This window comes from Anser brachyrhynchus (assembly GCF_964034855.1).
Source record: "Anser brachyrhynchus genome assembly, chromosome: 27".
NCBI classification, from domain to species: domain Eukaryota; kingdom Metazoa; phylum Chordata; class Aves; order Anseriformes; family Anatidae; genus Anser; species Anser brachyrhynchus.
The window spans coordinates 6934332-6953560 of NC_137720.1; the positions used below are offsets into that span (position 1 = coordinate 6934332).

At 52.1% G+C, this 19229-nt stretch overlaps 1 protein-coding gene across 10 annotated transcripts; it reads left to right on the forward strand.

Annotated features, from left to right (window-relative positions):
- The first annotated feature begins 58 nt into the window (after positions 1-58).
- Positions 59-13779, forward strand: RAB44 (RAB44, member RAS oncogene family). 10 transcript variants are annotated; one of them, XM_080569596.1, is made up of 17 exons: positions 59-2019; positions 3223-3424; positions 3491-3605; positions 3846-4014; positions 4287-4430; positions 4769-4859; positions 4940-5062; positions 5408-5595; positions 6021-6069; positions 6323-6417; positions 6866-7248; positions 9490-10080; positions 10553-10634; positions 10971-11085; positions 11851-11952; positions 12680-12756; positions 13212-13779. In XM_080569596.1, the coding sequence occupies exons 2-17, from the start codon at positions 3239-3241 to the stop codon at positions 13297-13299; spliced, it is 2598 nt and encodes an 865-aa protein (XP_080425722.1). In that variant the 5' UTR covers positions 59-2019; positions 3223-3238; the 3' UTR covers positions 13300-13779. The 10 variants fall into 10 exon arrangements, with proteins under 10 accessions (XP_080425722.1, XP_080425721.1, XP_080425723.1 ...); XM_080569595.1 differs by having other exon boundaries at positions 6866-10080; XM_080569597.1 differs by having other exon boundaries at positions 4940-5056; positions 6866-10080.
- Positions 13780-19229: the final 5450 nt, after the last annotated feature.

Genomic DNA, 19229 nt, shown 5'->3' on the forward strand with positions numbered 1-19229 from the left:
TGCCTGGTAGGATGGGCTGGGGACTACTTTAGGGATGCAACCCTGCGTTGGGGGCCGTGCCTGCCTTTGGTCTGTCTGGGAGCAGGGATGGAAGCTGCAGCAACCATGGAGCTGTGCTTTATGTGGAGCCAGGTGGGGAGGGGCTGTCATAGCACTAGATGATGTCTTGGCTTGAAACATCAAAGCCATGCAAAGCCATGAGATGGGAATTGTTCAAGGGTGGTGGTGGGACAAAACATCACCCCAGCCCATCCACTTAACCCTGTTCAATTGTGGAATTGGGAAATTAGAATTTAGTGTGGAATCCAGTGTCCCCAGCAGAAGCTGCTGCCACATGTGCGGGGACCTCTGCTATCTGTGCCATGCCTCTGCTTCCACATACCCAGAAGCCCCCTTGAAATACTTGTGGAGTGCTATCATTGTGTGGTCTTTTAGGTGTTGCTGACTCAAGGCCTTTTGATTTTTTCCCCTTATATCAGTCCTTCCAGCCCCCTTGGCTGTTGCCAGCTGCTCCCCTCTGCTGTCACCTCACCTTTGCCAACAGCAGTGATGGTTGAAGAAGGGAGAAGTAAATCTGCAGCTGAACATCCCCCAGCACTGTTCATGGGGCTCTGACGACAGCCAGGACCTGGCTTCTGTGGTCCTGTGTATGATGTTTGTGCTGCCCTGGGAGACCCCAGCCCTGACTGGGGGGTGGCTCAGGCACTTCCCCTCCTGTCCCTGCTATGGTGTTAAATCCTCTTTGACCAGCCCCTTCCTGGTGTCTTCTCAAGGCCAAAGAGTGCTGTGGCTGCTGCAGGTTTGTGCTGTCCTAGAGCTGCTGAAGGCTGCTGGAAGGATTCTGCAGCTGGAGGTGATGCCAGGGTCAGCTCCACCTTCCCCTCCCTGCCCTGCAAGCCATTCCATTGTAAGTGTTGCTGGTTGGAGATATTTAGGGTTCTCCCCAAAAAAGCATCCCCAAGGAAAGCAAAGCTGAAATGCAGCCTTCTCTGTGCAGTGGCAAATGGCCCCAGGGGCTGCAAGAATTAGAGATGAATGTGAGATCGAGGTGATCTCCAAACGATCCAGCCTGGCTGTGTCTGGAGGGAGGCTGTGTTAATGCAATCTGGGGTTACAGGCACAGGCTTTGCCTTTGGAAAGCAAAACCAGAGCAGCCACAGCCTTTGCCCATGTAATGAAGCAGGCCTCTGTGGGGCCAGTAGCTGGATGTAAATTCTAGTTATAATCTAAAGATAATAATTGGCATTTCCCTTTGTTGTTCTTTAAGATTTTTCTTGGGATCTCTTCCCATTTTGCAGTTAAAGCTGAGCAAAAATGAGTGCAACCCGTTTATTCCCCCATCCTGCTGCAAACCAGAGTGGTTGCAGGCAGCTGAGCCGGCAAGTACTTTCTCGGTACCGGCTGTACATGGTGTCAGTAATTCCAGCAGCATCCCATGGAAAAGACTGGTGCAAGCAGCATAGAGGTGATTTCTCCAAATCCTGGGGCCAAAGCCAAACCCTACAAGGGGATTTTGCAGGTTTGCTCCTTCTTCACTGGAATGTTATAATCCTGTAGTCTTTTACGTAGACTTGTAGATTGAGTTATTTGGCCTTTTGCTGTTTCTCTGATGCATTTCCCCTGCCTTGCCCCAGACACGTTCCATCCCTGGCCAGATGCTGCAAATGAGGAGAGGACAGGGACTTCTGCTGTGCTTACCAGCGGTGCTGGAGATGCTGCTGCAGGGCTATTGTGGGTTCAGGACAGTTTTAGGGGGTCCGGCGACCCCCTCAGGCAGGCCCTTCACATACTTGCTTGCAGCACAGCAAACAGGAAATGCGTGTGCACCGGTAGTTGAGTGCAACCCAAAAACGGAAAGCTGCCTTGAGTAAGAGAAAACGACAGCTTGGGTGCGGGGCTGGTGGGTGCGCGGCAGCAACGCCCTCAGCTCAGGGCTGATAGCCCCCTGACCTCGGGGAACCGCACAGCACAGCCAGACAGCGCCCTGAAGCTCAGGGTACCTTTCGGCACGCAGAAAAGGTAAGTTTTGCTCAAGAGGTGGCTCATGCATCACCTTAAATAATAGAAAAGCAAGGAAAAAATATTTTTGCTAGTGTTAGTGACTTACAGTTTAGATTTCGGCCCTCTGTTATTCCTGGCCATGCAGCTGCCAAATTTTGGCAGTGATGACCCTATGGATGCCCGTCAGCAGGAAATACCTCAGACAGGCTTCAGTGTTTAAATCCCTTAGGTATTCTTTTCATCTTTTCCTCGTTCTGTGTCCTCGCTTCATGGTGTGCAACAGACTCAGTTGTCTGTGGTGCTGGGGCAGGTACCTAGGGATTTTTCCACCACCTTCAGTTGTCTCCCCCCAAAAATGTTGCTTCTGCTGTCTTAGAGGCTGGGACCACAAAACAAGGTACCCAGATTCTGCCCTCACCTTGCTGGGTGCCCTGTGGGACTCTGGTGACTTTGCAGGACCCTCTTATGTCTTCATGATGCTGTGGGACGGTGTTTGTGGGTGCTGCACAAGAGTTGAAGAGGATGGGGACATTTTGGGGGCCTATTCCTGCATTTCCGGTGCACCTTAGGACTTAGCAAAATTGCTGTTTCACATTGCAAAAGGAAAGAAGCCAAGGGGTGGAGCAGCAGGGGGTTTCCCCAGGCAGAGCACAAAGACAGGCTCCTACCCCTGGCCACCTTTTGGTCAGAATTTGGTGATGTTGCGAGGCACCAAGGATGGGAGGGTTGAACCAGGGGAGAATGTATGGGCACAAGTGGAAACCTCCCCAAGGTTGCATGCGACTCTGCTCAGGGATGACTCACGGCTGTGAAAGCTGGGGGAGGAATTTTAAAAGATGCTGATGAGCTCCCACAAAACAGGCGAAGCCACTCAACTTTGCCCAGTCTGAGCATCACCCCAGCTGGTCCCCTGCTGAGGGCTATGCCACCTCCCAGCTGGCCTTCAGCCCTGGTGGTGATGCTGCCCTGCATGTCCCCTGTAGCCCGGGCAGCCTGGGCAGGGCAGAAGCTGTGTGCCTGCTGGGTGCTGGGCTCAAAGCCTGGCTGGTGGCTGTTGCTGTTGGCCAAGGCCACATTTTCTCTGTGCAACCAGAGATAAGTGCATCTCTTCCTGTTGCCAAACCTGCCAGCCACTCAGGGCCCTTTCCACCAGTTAAAATGAATTTCTGAGGCTCAGCACTCACTGGTGAGGCTCAGCAATCACCGGTTCCCCCTCTGCAGTACCCAGCTGTGAGCTATGGCTGAACACCGGGCAGGTGCCAAGGGCCGGCGCATGGGCTCCAGCCGCCGCAGGCAGCTCTGCAAGGATCCTGGCCCCAGCGAGGAGCCACCATGGGCATCTAAAGTCATGCAAAGGGTGCAGGACTTCATCCAGGGGCACCATAAGGACCAGACAGGGTTCATCACCCGCTCAGACATGCAGGTAAAGGATGGGACCACTGGGATCCTGGTGACTGGATGTTTTTTTCCTAATTTCCTTTGTTCTTAGAAGTTGCAGGAGAAGGATTTCCCATGCAGCACAGAGGAGCTGGAGCTCCTCTTTGATGGGCTGGATGCTGCTGGCACCGGGCGCTTGAACACTGAGGAGTTTGTTGCCGGCCTCTGTAAGTACCCACACAGTGCCTCCAAGCATCCCGGTCCCATCCCAGCGCCCCCTTTCCAAGGGGGATCTGCGACACTCCCTGTTCTGGGTGGCACACAGTGGCCCAAAAGCAGCCCTGCAGCAGGGCTCTGAGCCCATGGCTCACTGGGTCCAAGTGCACTGGAGCAGCTTGGAGAAGTGCTGGGATGGGGAATGCCAGGATTCGGGTTGGGCACTGAGGGTTCGGGCTGTGTTTCGACAGGGCAGTTCCTGAGCTCCCAAAAGGCCAGCAGGGACCATCGCCAGCGGAAAACAGCATCCCGGAGGAACTCAGTCCTTGCCAGCCCATTGTTGGAGGGGGTGGACAGTGAGGAGCAGAAACACTTTGCAGCCTTCATGGACCAGCTGGGCACAGATGACATCTCTGAAGAGTGAGCAGCCTGGCTTAGCACCCATGGGTGTCCTGTAGGATGGGGCAGAGCTGCCTGAGGTTGGAACAGGGCAGGATTTTCCCCCAGTTTGGTCCCCATACAGGCTGCAAGCAGAGTTGGAGTTGCCTTTTTCCCAGGTGCAGGAGCAGGGGATAGGATCATGGCCACTGTCAGGACCACATGTTCCCAGCAGCATAGGCTAAATGATATGAGATGCCAGAGCTGGCAGGGTATTGGGGGATGCTTGCTGCCAAATGCCTCTCTCTCAGCAGGCAGGAGATCTGGCAGCTCTGGGCCAAGCTCCGGAAGGATGAGCCCCAGCTCCTGGGCAACCTGGAGGACTTCCTGGCCAAGATGAGGCACCGCATCCAAGAAGCCAGGAGCAAGAAGGAGGCCTTGGAGGTGACCCTGAACAAGTGAGTCACCCCATGACATCAGAGTGGTACAAGGAGGGGGACAGGGACAGGAAGGATGGGGCTCCTGCTCACCCCAGCCACAGAGATGTACCCAAGGAGGCATCCAGCAGTGAATGGAGCTGAGGTTTCTCTTGGTTCCAGTGTATGGGATTGGGCTCCCTCTACAGTCACTCACAGGACGGCAAAAGTGTCAGACTCCTGGACACATCCTTGCTGGGTGAATGCCTCCGGGCAGCCATGGCTGCAGTCTGCGGGTTGCATGGGCAACACGGGGTCCCCAGACCTGCACCCTTTTTGACAAGGTCTGAACCCCCCCCCAACCCTGCTGTCCCTACCAGGTGCGTGGCTGAGCACAACCTGGAGGTGCAGCGGCTCTGTGCAGCCATGGAGCAACAGATCCAGCAGGAGAAGCAGCGGCTGGAGCAGGAGGTGGGGTTATTAGCTGCTCATCCCCTCCAGCCATCCACGCTGGGGGGACCTAGCACCCCCAAACCTAGATGGGTGGGCAGGTGCCGGTTTTGCTGTTGCCACTCCAGAGCATGGCCCGAAGCCACTTGCATGGCATGGAGCTGCAGCGAGTGCTGGATGCCAGCGAAAGGGAGGTGCAGCGTTTGGTCGCAGAACAGGTAGAGGTGAGATGACCCCAAATCCTGGCCCCCATTGCTATGCAGAACTTTGAGCTGTGCCTTTACCTTTGGCATGGTGTTGTACATCTGATCCTGGACAGTCCCTGCCAGCCCTTGATGCAAGTTATCACATAGGACCTCCATCACCTCCCCTCTGCCACCCTCAATCCTGTGCTCCCCTCCTTCCCTGGGAGCATCCAAATTGAGTTTTCCACCTGACACCCTGGGGGAAATCCAGCCCCAGGTCTAGAGGATATGGTGAGCCATCATTTAGAGATGGTGATCCATCATTTTTCATGTTGGGCCAAGGGGTCCCGGTTGGATGTGAGTGTCATGGTTGTCATCCTGCAGCTGGAGACACGGTGCCACAGCCTCCGCAGCATGCAGCAAGTTGCCAGCACCGAAAAGCAGCAGCTGGAAGAGAGCAACCGGGTGCTGGAGGAGCAGCTGCAGCACATCAACCTGCAGCTGCAGCAGACCCATGGGTGCCTGCGGACCACATGGGCCGCGGTGGCTCAGGAGCACACGGAGGAGCTGCAGTGAGTAGCTGAGGGACCAGCATCTCCTTCTGCTCGTACCTAGTTTCCTCCTAGGGGTTGAAGCAGATGGGAAATGAGTTGTGATGGGTCTCAGTCATCATTTTGCTTCAGTGGGGAGGCAGTGGTCTCCTTGGTGTGGATGAATAGTGGCTTGGTGTGAAAAGTATTGGGAAAAAAAAACCCAGGACTATCAGCATCACGCACTTAACGCCCTTTGAAGGCAGTCCCAGGAGATGGAGGCAACCTTCACCCAGGAGGACCCCAACCAGCACTGGTGCAAGGGCCAGTGGTGGGTTTTGTTGACCTCCTCCTGGCTAGACCAAAGCCCATCGCTACTTCTGGAGCTAGTGATGACCTGGGGGCAGGGACGGAGGCAGTGAAGAGGATGCATTTCCCATTGTGACCCCTGTGCTCTGTGCTTACAGGGACAGAGCGGTGGCAGAGCTGCCTGGTGAGACGCCGCCATCCCTGCAGGTACTGCAGCCATGCATGGTAGGGACATGACAGGGTGTCCCTGCTCCAGAGCCTGGCTTTCACACAGGGGGTTGGCACCACGTCCCACATGGTTGGAGAGGGATGGGGCAGCAGCATATTAGGGTTGGTACCTCCAAATTTTGTGTGGGAATGTCTGTAAACCTAAGCTGGAAAGCTAAACATCATATGACATTGATACACTCCCTTGTCAAGCCTTATATTTTTCCCTTCTCCTTCTCTCCGTTCACCACAGATGAGTCCAGAGCAGAGTGAGAAGTACTGCTCAGAGATGCAGATCAGGCTGGGGTCCCGAGCTGGCAAGCCACAACGCAAAAACACCCACCAAGTGTAAGGGATCCTGGGCCCAGGATCCACCCTCCCCAGGCTAAACAGCACATTTCTTCCTTTTAGTGCTCCTTTCTTACCCATCCATCTCTCATCTCGGAGATCACATACCATGGTTCTTTGCTCTGCATTGCTCCTGTTGGAGCAGGCACTCACTCTATCTGACCGAGATTTTTCTTTTCGTCTCTGATAACGTGAATGCGGAGCTTGGGAAGAAGTACGCTCACTTTCTGGGCTGTGATGTGATCCTGGCTCTGTTTCTCTGCTGCCCTCTGAATTTGGCAGCTCCAGCCCAGATTGGACAATTTGAGCATGGCACCATCTGTAATACAGAGGGGTTTGGAGAGGGATTGGCAAAGTGGCAGAGGAGGCATCCTCCAAGGTGGAGGTGGATGGGACGGAGCTGCTGCCAGACCCAGCACTGTGCTCACACCATTTTCTGCTCTTCCAGGGTTTGGGAAAAGCTGCCAGCAGAAACAAGCATTTCAGGACTGCCAAGAGCACTCTCTGTAGAAGAGGACCCTTTCCCTGAATTTCTGAAAGAGGAACAGTTTTCTGACCAAGGTTCTTTGCTAAGAGAGATGAATGATGCAATAGCAGCTCTGAGCGTGCAGCTGATGCCACAGGCACCAGCTGCACCCACTGCACTGGCAGAAGCTGCCTGTTGCCTGCAAGATGATGCTGAGCACCAAACAGGACCAGAGGCAGCAGCACTGCACGGCTCAGCCATTGGGGCCCCACAGGATACCCACGTCGGTAACAAGCTGTTCAAAGTAGACCTGAGAGAGGGACGAACTGCAGCTGAGCTTCCTGCTCGGGACATGACACAGGCCGGTGCGTCCACTGAGGAGCTGGGGGCAGAGCAGGGAAACAGCTTGGAGGGAGCAGGGCAGGGCCTGGAGGAGGTGCAAGGGACTTTACTTGGGAAGGGAAAGGGTGCTGATGAGAAGGAGCAGATGCTAAAGGAGGCTGAGCGTCCACAAGGTGCACCTAGAGAGAGCACAGAGATAGCTGAGCAGGCATGGGTGGAGGTGGAGGGAGCAGAATGGGTGCACAAAAAGACAGAGCAGGAAAAGGCACAGCCACCAGAAGATGCTGAAGAAGCAGTGTTAAGCCAGGGAGAAAATTTGGAGGCAACCCCTGAGGGTTGGGAACTGGAGCTTGCACCAGGTTGGGGCTTTGCCAGAGATGTGCTTGGGGTGCCGGGAGGGAGCCTGGAGCCGGAGCTGACATGCAGGGGTGAGGTGCAAATGGCAGCTAAGCAGGAAGACGGTGTCCTCCCAGGGGTGACAACAGTTCCCAACCCTGAAAATGTAGATGGGGAAGGTGATGGTGCAGAGGTGCAGTCATGGGGACAGGACAAAGGAACAGCCCAGGTAGATGCAGACCCAGCTCAGGTGCATGGAGCAAAGCATGGCAGGAGTCATGGAGCAGCCTGCGAGCTCCCATCTGAGGCTGCAGAGGAGGAGAGGGGTGCAGGAGAGGCAATGCAGGGAGGGCAAGGTGATGCTGGGCTACAGCCCAGTGGGGAAGATTTTGGGGACATGAAGGAAGGGACCGCACATGCACACGTGCTACAGCTAGAGGCAGTGCCACAAGCTGAAACACAGGAAGGGGCAGTGGAGGCAGATGTGCAACAGCTGGAGGCCCTGAGCAGTGCTGCCTGTGTGCAGCTGCCTGCAGAGATGGGGGAGCTTCAGGCAAGCTCAGGAGGGAGCCCGGCGGCAGAGCTGCAGCACCGAAGTGTGGCTGGTGCCCCAGGTACAGAGCAGGCAGGGAGCGTGGGGCCAGAGGTACAACCCCTGGAGGAGGATGGTAGAGCAGAGCCAGGGCTGGAGGAGAGAACCAGTGCTGCTGCAGCGCTTGGTGAGGGCCTTGCCCCAGCAGAAACCCCAATAGGGAGCCTAGGTCTGGCTAGGCTGGTCCTGATTAATGCTCAGACACTGGGAATGGAGGAGGCAGAAGGCTCTCCAGCAGAGACTCTGCTCCATGGGGGTCCTATCCCAGAAGCCTCAAGGGATGTGGGGCACCACATGGACATGCATCTCAGGGAGGAGGCTGAGGATGGGGGACAAGGGCCAAGCAAGCCTGGGCTGCCAAATCAGCCTCTGCTTGATCCCCAGGGAGCAGAAGCTGGGCTGGCAGAGGGGGCTGCTTCAGAGGTGCCACCACAGGAGAAGGCTGGAAGCATGGAGGTGCTGGAGGTCCTGAGCAGTACTGCCAGCGTGCAGCTGCTTGCAGAGCTGGGGGAGCTTGAGGCAAGCTCAAGAGGGAGCACAGCAGCAGAGCTGCAGCACCGAAGTGTTGCTGGTGCCCCAGGTACAGAGCAGGCAGGGAGTGTGTGGCCAGATGTACAACCCCTGGAGGAGGATGGTAGAGCAGAGCCAGGGCTGGAGGAGAGAACCAGTGCTGCTGCAGCGCTTGGTGAGGGCCTTTCCCCAGCAGAAACCCCTGCGGGGAGCCCAGTCCCTGATGGACTGGTCCAAGATAATGCTCAGGAATTGAAATTGAAGGAAGCAGAGTCACTTGTGCAGGTGGAGGAACTCTTACCAACCCCTGGAGGGAGCACATGGGCTGACCTGCAGCCCCTGTTTGCAGCAGGGACTGGGGAAGTGACACAGAGCCAGGCTGTGGCTTTGGAAGCAGGGCTGTGCACGGTTCACAACAGAGATGCGTGGGATGGGGATGCTGATGCACTTGTGCCCCTTCCAGCTGTGGCTGCTTTGCGTCATGAGTATGCTTCTGCCACTGCACATCCTTATCCAGATGTAATACTGGTAGCACTTAATGATCCAGATGAGCAGGTCCTGGAAGAAAACCAAGCTCTGGAAATTTTCCAGGAAGAGAGTGGTGATGCAGAGGGGAGGCCTCTGGATGGAGCTCAAGGTCTGGAAGTTGTGCAGGGAGCTAGACTAGAGGCAGAGACAAGGATCTTAGCTGAAGTTCAGCATTTAGAACTAAAACAGGGTCATGATACCAATGCAGCCACGCTGGCGTCCCCTGTTTCTGAGGTGCCTCTACCAATTAGCACTCTAAATTGGGATACAGTGATGCAAGAGGATGTTCTCATTCCAGATGTGCAATGGCTAGGTGGTTCGGGACAGGCAGCCCAAAGTGAGCTCCTGGAGCAGGTCTCATCACAGGCAGACAAGGTGAGGCTTCATGCTGCTCCCCAGCAGCCACAGGAGAAGCCACCATGTGTGACAGAAACCGAGCGAGTAGCTGCTGGACCTGCCGAGCCTCCAAAACAAGAGGTACCACCAGTGTCAGCCTTTTGCACAAGGGTCCAAGAGGAGGAAGATACTGGGAATGATCTGCTGGGGATGAATCTCAGAGACAGCACACTGGTGGATGCAGCCAACGGCAGGGTGCAGCCTCAAAGGCATCTCTCAGAAGAGTGGAGGGAAGACCTTGATGTTGGCCAACCAGAGAAGAAAAAAGAGATTGGGCAGAAAATGAGCCAGGAAGGTGAGCCCAGCCCAGGAGAGCCAGGAGCTATGACTGTGAATGGAGCAGGAGCTTCCCCAAGGGGCCCTTCTGAAGTCTCCCTGGACCCAGACTACTTGTACAATGTGCTGTTTGTTGGTGATTCCCATGTGGGCAAAACATCCTTTCTGTACCGGTTGCATGCCAACACCTTCAACCCGCACCTCACTGCCACAGTAGGTAGGTTTCCTCTGACTGCACTCTTCAGGGCTCTGCACCCACTTGTGTGACCATCACAGTTCCCTTTCCTTTGCCCCATAAGCTGCTGGAAGTCATTACGTGTGCATTACTGCTCACTCAAACCTGTCACCAAGGACCAAGTAGGACCACCAACTACACATACCTGGGTGCTCACAAGCAGGCAATGGTGGTCCGCCTTGCCCTCTCTGGGGCAATACTGATGGCCCCAGTGGTTCTTCTCTCTGGTCTGCCTTTTGGCTCTATTCTCTTCTCTGAACCAAGCTGGTCTTACTCATTGTGAAATTTGAGACCTTTCCAAAAATTCAGCCACCAAAGATCATGGGCTCCTCTGGAACCATCCTGCTTGAGCTGTGGCCCCACACCATGCCTACACAGCATGGCTTCTACATCCATTATATATCACAGTGGTCAACTCTATGATATCAAAACATCCCCTTTCTGTGTATCCTAGGACTGGATTATCAGGTCAAAAGCCTCATCGTGGACAACAAGCACTTTGCTCTCCGCCTATGGGACTCAGCTGGGCAGGAAAGGTGAGGTGCTGTGCTGTGTGACTGGGAAGAGCAAAAAAAGCTTTTCATTTTTTTCGTAGCTTAGTGGAATCAAATGTTTTGCCTACGCTAAGCAAAGGCGATTGTTTAGGGATGGTCTCTGATTAGCGTGTGATCTGATAAAAATAATAGAGAAAGTAATTAAGATAAAAATAAACACTCAGGCTGTCTGTTTGGCCTCTTTGATCAGGATCGGAGCAAATTTTTTTTTTTTCCTTTTTGATCAACCCACATTTCCAGTTTTCCCTCTGGGATTTTAGGTTGGTTCTAGGTGAAACCTCCATACTCCAGCCTGGTGATGGTTTGAAATGTCCACAGGTACCACAGCATCACCAAGCAGTTCTTCCGGAAAGCAGACGGGGTGGTGCTGATGTACGACATCACGTCGCCGTACTCCTTCGCAGACGTGCGCTACTGGCTCAGCTGCATCCAGGTGAGCAAGGCAGGAAAACCTTGTTCTGCTTCATGGCCTGGGGTATCATGATGACTGGCATCAGCATTTCACCATTTGACTTCTGCCACTGGTCGTAGCTGGGCAGCCGGAGACTGCTAAGCACTTTGCAAAGGGCATTCTGCCTTGCTTTGGTTATAAACTGATTTTTCTGGAAGGATTTAAAAAATTTAGGTGCTCACATTTTTCACATTTTTGCAGTGAAGGTTGTTAATAACTTTGTTGTGATTGCTATCAACTTTATAAAATTAAAAACTACTGCAGAAGAATTGATAATGTTGAAAGTGATTTTGGTAACACTTTTAAATAAAACGTAGTCCTCTTTTGAGTACTGAGAAATAGGAGGTAACTCATGCCTTCTTAAAAACTTCCTGCCAGAGATTTTTCAATCAAGTATGAAATGTTTAAAAAAACCGGAACAAAATAGTCTGTCACTACGCTCAGTGCCCATAAATCACAGTCAGAGCATCTTCTGAAGGGTTGCTGAAGTCAAACACAAAGCAAGTTCGCTACAGGATTAACTTGCCCCATTCTCTGCCCTATTAATAGACCAGGACAGATGATTTAACAACAAACAAACATTTTCTTAAATGCTGTTAAGTGAGTTTAAGAATTTAAAGTTTTGTTATCAGACCAAATCCATGCACATCCTTCATGATGTTCCAGGATGTCTTTGGGCAGTGTGTCTGGCTGTGATTCTAGGAGGATGTAGGTGTACTCCTGATTCTTCCCTGTTTCATTGTCCAGGAGGGAGCAGAAGATGGAGTCACTATTCTGCTTCTTGGGAACAAAACGGACTGCGCTACAGAGAGACAGGTCCCTACTCAAGAGGCGGAACGCTTGGCTGAGGTAGGTGCATGGCCCTGCTGCAGCATGCTGCCCACACAGATTCAGTAGGGACACCCAAGGATGGAAGCCACTGGCTCCTGCCTGCCTGAGGACCTGGAGGAAATCCAAAATGCACCTTTAGTGCATCCGTGGGCAGCAAAACGATCTCTGAACCCATCTTATCATTGCTGGGAAATGCCATGCATCTTCCCAGCATAATACAAATAATAAAAACACAGAACTCTATCATGTTTTAAAGATACTGAACACCAAAAATATGATCAATCTCTTAAAATGTAGGTGGCTAATAAAAATTAAGTAAGAAGAAATCCACCTTTACCCATTTAATTTCAAAGTTTTTGAGGTTTGGGCCAGTATCCCCTGACTGATTCTGCCAATGGAAGCAGCAGGACAAGGGATTAGATGCTTTTTTCTCATAAACCAGTCACTGGTAGGTACAAAAACCCAGTAACACCTCATTGCTCTCTCTGCATTTGCTCTACTAACCAGGCTGCATTGCATTGTTCTCTGCAGTAGTAGCCTTCGTCTTGACACTAAATGTTGGTGTTGCAGCTACCGGAAAAGCTGGATTTCACCCTCACATTGCAGTAAATCAGTTATTGAGTTACCTGTTCCTTTGAGTCCTTCTGTTTTCACTTGACCGTGACGTTTCTTGGCTATTTGCTCCCATATGAAGCTATTCCAATGCAAGGAAAGCACATTTCTCTGTGGACTCTGTGTCTTCCAGGAGTATCAGCTCATATTTTATGAATGCAGCGCTGCCTCGGGCCACAACGTTGCTGAGTCCATGGTCAGCCTAATCAGGTGAGGCCTGTGCCTGGATTTTGCCAGCTGTCCTGAATTTCATGGACTTCCTCCTGCTTTTTTTCACTAGGAAATGCTGGCATCTCACTGTCACCACAGCCTCCATGTCCCCAAGTGCCATGGAGAGCTCCCAGAGCAGCACATGCATGGCCAGGATGAGCTGGGGAGGTGCTGTGAGATGTCACCTGGATGTACAGCATTGCAAGGGGATGAAGGAAACTCATCTCAGGATGCTGCTAATTTCTTCCTGAGTTGCTTGAAATCAGTTCTGTCTGTGATTGGATTTAGGTTGGCATTTTCAGCAGAGTCTGCAGTTCTCACAGCGTGCTGAGCTGGAAGGCTCCCAACTTCTTTCACTGCACTGAGTCCCCTCACCAGTGCTTGTCCTAAAAAATATAATAGCAATGCAAAATATGGGGGAAAACACCTGACTAATTTACTTCCTTATTGCCCAGGTCACTCAAAGTTCGAGAAGATCAATTGAGAAATAAGGCAGAAGAGGTATCAAAGCTGCCTCAGAAGAAAAAGGGCTGCTGCTGGTGATGAACAGAGTCCCTGCTGTGGTCTGAAACTGCTGTGGCAGAAAAGCAAAAAAACAGTTCTTGACCACCAGCCCTGCTCCCTGTGTGCTTGTCTTGCCTAAGCTCCCTTGATGCTGAGGGCAAAAAATGCTACAGAGGTGAGGGCTGTTGTCTGTCCTGCTCCCTGCTCATCTCTGCTATTGCCAGTCGCCAGAGAGCACAGACCCTCCAGGAGACTTATTGGGAAACTGGACTGCCTTCACATGAAGACCAAAACCAGGCTAATGAAGGAGGCAGAAAGGAACCCATCTGGATCCAAGATACTGGAACCATCCTGGAAGCAGCAGGCAGCAAAACCCAGTCTCAGGATAAAAGAAATGAGTACAGGGAGTCAGCAGAAGGCTGGAGGCCATTTGTGCTGCTGTGCAGTGGGGACTTTGGCTCTGTCTTTACAACCTGGTCAGATTTGGTCTGGACCGATGAAACATGCTGTATATCCTAAGTGCACTGTGTAAGTCTCTCCAACTTGGCAAGGCAAAGCTGTTTTCCCCTCTTTTGCAGTTTACAATGCCAGTGATCAACAATGGGTCCTGACTGAAAAAGATTGAAAACTTTGATCAAAATACATTGAAAAGCCCCACGAGCAAGTCCGGGATAACAGAAAGGGCACTGAAGTGATGAGGTGGTGAGGTAGATACACAGAGAAACGCTCATGAGTCCTTGTTTCACTGCAGTGCACCCAGAGCATTGTCTTGCACTGTCACAGCAAGCCCTCAGTATGGGCAGGGAAAAGTGAGCTTCTGCACCCTGCCCTTTAAAAGTGATACTTCTGATGAAGTACTGAATCTCAGTGTGACATCTAAAAAAGGTACATATCACAATTTCTTTTTTTTTTTTTAACAGCTTGATGTTAACTATTTTTGCAGAGAAAGGCATACAGACTAAATAGATAAGAATACAAGTGTTACATTTTCATGTTTTTATATATTACAAAAAAAAAAAAAAGTGTGTTTCTGAATCTGTTCTAGCTCAGCTTTCCAATGAAACAAGGCTCCAGAGCTCCTCATGTATGTACCTAGTTTCTCTTTCCCTGCTTCTAACAGTGGCTGTTTTTAACCGTATGTGATAGGTAGTGATATCAAAGCTCTGAGAAATTGCCACTTCTGTATTAATAAAGGCAGAAGTGACTGAGAGTAATTCATGTCCCCATTGTTGAAAAGTTGCTATTTAAGTTTAGTCTTTATTAGGCAATGGAAAATGTGTGTGGTGAAAACTTGCAGTGCACAGTGCCAGGCAAGGATAGACTGCCATGGCCCTGCTCACAGAATTACCCATTTAAACAGAGCACATGTGCTGCTCACAGCCCTGTCTGAGAAACACAGAGAGGTTTCCCTGCTGTCCCCGAAACCATGTGACATCCAAAACCAGTCTGGGGCTTTATTCCCATACTCTCAGGAAAAGTCAACTCTGTATGATCCACAAAAAGTGTTCAGAATTGCTAATGATTTGCAGATGGAGATGAACGGAGACCAAAGAATGACCATGCTCTGAAAAATCAGGGTAACGAGCTCCACCAGGGAGGGTGGTAGGTACTGTCACTTTGCAGTGACAATAGCTGAAGCAGCAGCATCAGTACTGACAGCTCTCTTAGACATGCCATCCCCTTTGCAGTGCCCCAACACCTCTGTATCATCAAAGCCCCCATCCCCTAAGAGTCCTTCCCAAGCCCATCCTTTTGCCAGTGGCCATCCTCCACTGGCCCTAATCTTTAAAGAACTTTATTTGCTTAATGCAACATATGACATCACTCCATGGTGATCCCCTTCTACCATATTTCATTATAGAATGGTTTTATTACTTGTTGCATTGTGGGACCAGCCTGAAAAATGCAACTACTCAGGAAGAGTTTACTTGGCTCAGCTCAGGGCCGTGGCTGGATTCAGGATATCCATAACAGGATTTGTTTGTGCCCATCTTCACTGTTCCTGCTGTTTTATCTTAAAACAACATAAAGCACACTTTGCAAGTCTGATCTGTGATGAGAGAAGCACCATTTCAGCCTGATCAACCCAAGTGGGCTCCTTTCACCGGCTCTGTAACGGTTCCTGGCTGCATGGCCACTGTGTAAAGCTGCCCATGTGCTGAAGTTTGACGACAGATCCCCCTTTCCCTTTGCTCGGATTGCATGCAGCTATTGCTGCTTTTCCTGCACAATCTTGCTACTACACAAACATTTTTATCTGCCACATAAATGTGAGGAGTTGAGGCCGTCGAGGCTAAATCATCCCATTAGATGGCAGCAAATGCAGCAATACCTTCAAACCGTGCAACTTTGCTGCTCCAGGGAAAGAACAGAGGGCTTGACCAGCGCCCAAAACAGTGATTTGCAAAAGAAAAAGCTTCACAGAGCAGCAAATAGAAAGAAATGTCTGTTCTATTTCACTGGAAATATGTCTATAAAAGAGGATTGACTTTGTGCCCAAAGGTGTTGCATAAAGCAAATGTTACAGCTCTCAAATCCTCCTCTTCAAACTTTGAAATGAATTTCTCATTGAGAGAAATACTAGAAAGGCATGAAATATTAATTTTGTTATCCCAGCAACATTTGATACTGTTTCCCACAGCATTCCCCTGAAGAAACTGTCTGCTCATGGCTTGGACAGATGTACTGCTTGCTGGGTAAAAACCTGGCTGGGTGGCCAGGCCCAAAGGGTCACTGTGAATGGAGTTCCATCCGCTTGGTGGCCCATCACCAGTGGTGTTCCCCAGGTCTCTGGACTGGGACCAGTTTTGTTTAGCATTTTTATCAACACTTCTGATGAGGGGATCAAGTGCACCCTCAGTCCATTTGCAGACAACACCAGGGCAGGAGTGTTGATCTGCCTGAGGGTAGGAAGGCTCTGTAGAGGGACCTATCCAGCTGCATAGATGGGCTGAGGCTAAACGCCAGTTCTGCACTTAGGTCACAACAACTTCATGCAGCAACACAGACTTGGTTAAGAGCACCTGGAAAGTTGCCCAGCAGAAAAGGAGCTGGGGGTACTGGTCAGCAGCTGGCTGAGCAAGAGACAACAGTGTGCTCAGGTGTCCAAGAAGGCCAAGGGCTTCCTGGCCGGCATCAGAAATAGTGTGGCCATCAGGACTAGGACTCCCCTTGTCCTTGCCCCCTTGTACACAGCACTGGTGAGACCGCACCTCGAGTACTGTGTTCAGTTTTGGGCACTCACTGCAAGAAAGTTATTGAGTTGCTGGAACACATTCAGAGAAGACCAACATCTGGGAAGGAATTAGAAGATGAGTTACGAGGAGTGTCTGAGGGGGCTGGGGTTGTTTAGTCTGGAGGCTGAGGGAAGACCTCATTGCTCTCTACAACTACGTAAAAGGAGATTGCAGCAAGGTCTCTTTTCTCAGGTGACAAGTGGTACAACACAAGACAATGGCCTCACATTGCACTGGGGAGGTTTAGATTGAATATCAGGAAGAATTTTTTTGTGGAAAGTGTGTTTCAACATTGGAACAAGCTGCCCAGGGAAGTGGTGGAGTTTTAAATACCTGTAGGTATTTAAGAAATGTGTGGGTGTGATGCTTAGGGAGATGGTTTAGTGGTGGACTTGTAATGTTAGATGGATGGTTGGACTTGATCTTAAGGGTCTTTTCCAACCTAAATGATTCTATTCTATGATTTTCATGCCTGAATCAAAAGGATGGCTCATTTGCTAACACGTGCATGAGTATTTGGAGGAGGATCAAAGTCTAAAAAATTAATAGCAACAGGGAAATATACATTTGTTTGAACCACAGGAATATTTTTAAATCAGGTTGTTTCCCTTTGAGCATAATTCCCATAATTCCTCAAGGCACCTCACCAGAAATAGAGGAGCCACCCAAGTTAAATTAATAATGCAGATCTCATTCACCAGCCCCAAGTCATCAGGCATCTACCGCAATGTCGCTTTGTTGTGTGCACCTTGAAAGCAGAGAAACATGATGGGATCCTGACAAGTTGGGACAAATTGGCATAAACTTTTGGTGCACCAGTTGCCAGGTTTAGCTGGCCCCTTGCCAAATTATCTGTTTGCCATTGTTTTGTGTTGACAAGTTGTTTTATTCTGGTTTGCAGATAAAAACTACAGACCAAAACAGGAAAAGTGGCAAACTCAAAATAGCAGCTTCGTTTCGCTCCTCTCCTCTCCTCTCCTCTCCTCTCCTCTCCTCTCCTCTCCTCTCCTCTCCTCTCCTCTCCTCTCCTCTCCTCTCCTCTCCTCTCCTCTCCTCTCCTCTCCTCTCCTCTCCTCTCCTCTCCCCTCCCCTCCCCTCCCCTCCCCTCCCCTCCCCTCCCCTCCCCTCCCCTCCCCTCCCCTCCCCTCCCCTCCCCTCCCCTCCCCTCCCCTCCCCTCCCCTCCCCTCCCCTCCCCTCCCCTCCCCTCCCCTCCCCTCCCCTCCCCTCCCCTCCCCTCCCCTCCCCTCCCCTCCCCTCCCCTCCCCTCCCCTCCCCTCCCCTCCCCTCCCCTCCCCTCCCCTCCCCTCCCCTCCCCTCCCCTCCCCTCCCCTCCCCTCCCCTCCCCTCCCCTCCCCTCCCCTCCCCTCCCCTCCCCTCCCCTCCCCTCCCCTCCCCTCCCCTCCCCTCCCCTCCCCTCCCCTCCCCTCCCCTCCCCTCCCCTCCCCTCCCCTCCCCTCCCCTCCCCTCCCCTCCCCTCCCCTCCCCTCCCCTCCCCTCCCCTCCCCTCCCCTCCCCTCCCCTCCCCTCCCCTCCCCTCCCCTCCCCTCCCCTCCCCTCCCCTCCCCTCCCCTCCCCTCCCCTCCCCTCCCCTCCCCTCCCCTCCCCTCCCCTCCCCTCCCCTCCCCTCCCCTCCCTTCATGGCTGAAAGCCTCAAAGCTCTTTCTAAAAGAGGTTCACAACTTCACTCTTGTGGATGGGGAAACTGAGGCAAGCAAAAACAGCATTTGCTTGCCCATGCCCGGCAGCATCCCCAAGAATTTCACTCCAGTCCTTTTGAAATCTGGATGTGGAGACCTTCCCACTTTACAAGCTGGGACTAGAAAGGCAGGAAATTCAAACCTGATAAGAGGATGTCCTTCTTCTCACAATGTTTAATTAAACTGCAGAATTCATCACTGCAGGAAGTTGTTGAGGCCAAGAACTTAAACAAGACTGAAAAGGGACCAGAGAGCTACAGAGATACCAAAATCACTTGTCACAGCCACATCCAGGAGATGGTTCTGAAACTGCATTCAGTCACGGTTGAGGACTGAAGCTTGCACCTGTGAAGCTCACAGGGTGAGGCTGAAATCCCTTTCTCCCACTTTTTTCCAAGCTTTTGATGCTGGGGATGGCACTGGGGACCTCTGCTTGCTCCGTGTCCCAGCCCTTTACTCCTTGAAGCCTTTCGCACAAATATTAGGGCAATAGCATCATTCTGCCCCCCATCTGGGGTTAACACCCCTTGCTTTAGCTGCAGGAATGGACAAGGCTACGCAGCCCCTAACACGCACGGTATTTGCCATCCAACAAGAGGACACCACGGGCATCTGTGTCCCTATAGGGGTAGGTGGGGCACACGGGGGCACTGGATGCATCCCCACGGGAAGCACGGAAGCAGCCCAGCAGGAGGAGGAGGCGAACGGGGACTGACGGGACTAATTTCAGCAGGGCCTGGTGCTGCTGGGGAAGTGTTTTGGGTGGCTGTGAGGACGACGTCGCAGTGGGTGCTGAGAAGGCAGCGTTTAAAGCAGGGATCGGAGATGCTTGGGGTTGGAGGAGGGCCTCGGGAGTGCTGCGACATCAGGCGAAGGAACGCAAAGGGGGTGATTGGGATGTCCAGGGGAGGTTGTTGGCGGTGGCGTGTCTTGGGGTGCTGCAGACTCCAGTGGGTGCTGGCAGAGTCTTTGGATCGTTGGGGGTTCTCAGCGTGCTGGGGGGGCCTCAGGATGGTTTTGGTCTCAAGTAGGCGC

Bases quoted from the DNA above. Each gene is read 5' to 3' on its own strand.
- RAB44 (XM_080569595.1), top strand. From the start codon at position 3,239: ATGGCTGAACACCGGGCAGGTGCCAAGGGCCGGCGCATGGGCTCCAGC. The intron at 3,606-3,845 runs GTAAGTACCCAC...GTGTTTCGACAG, and splicing joins GGAGTTTGTTGCCGGCCTCT to GGCAGTTCCTGAGCTCCCAA. The intron at 4,860-4,939 runs GTGGGGTTATTA...ATGGGTGGGCAG, and splicing joins AGCAGCGGCTGGAGCAGGAG to GTGCCGGTTTTGCTGTTGCC.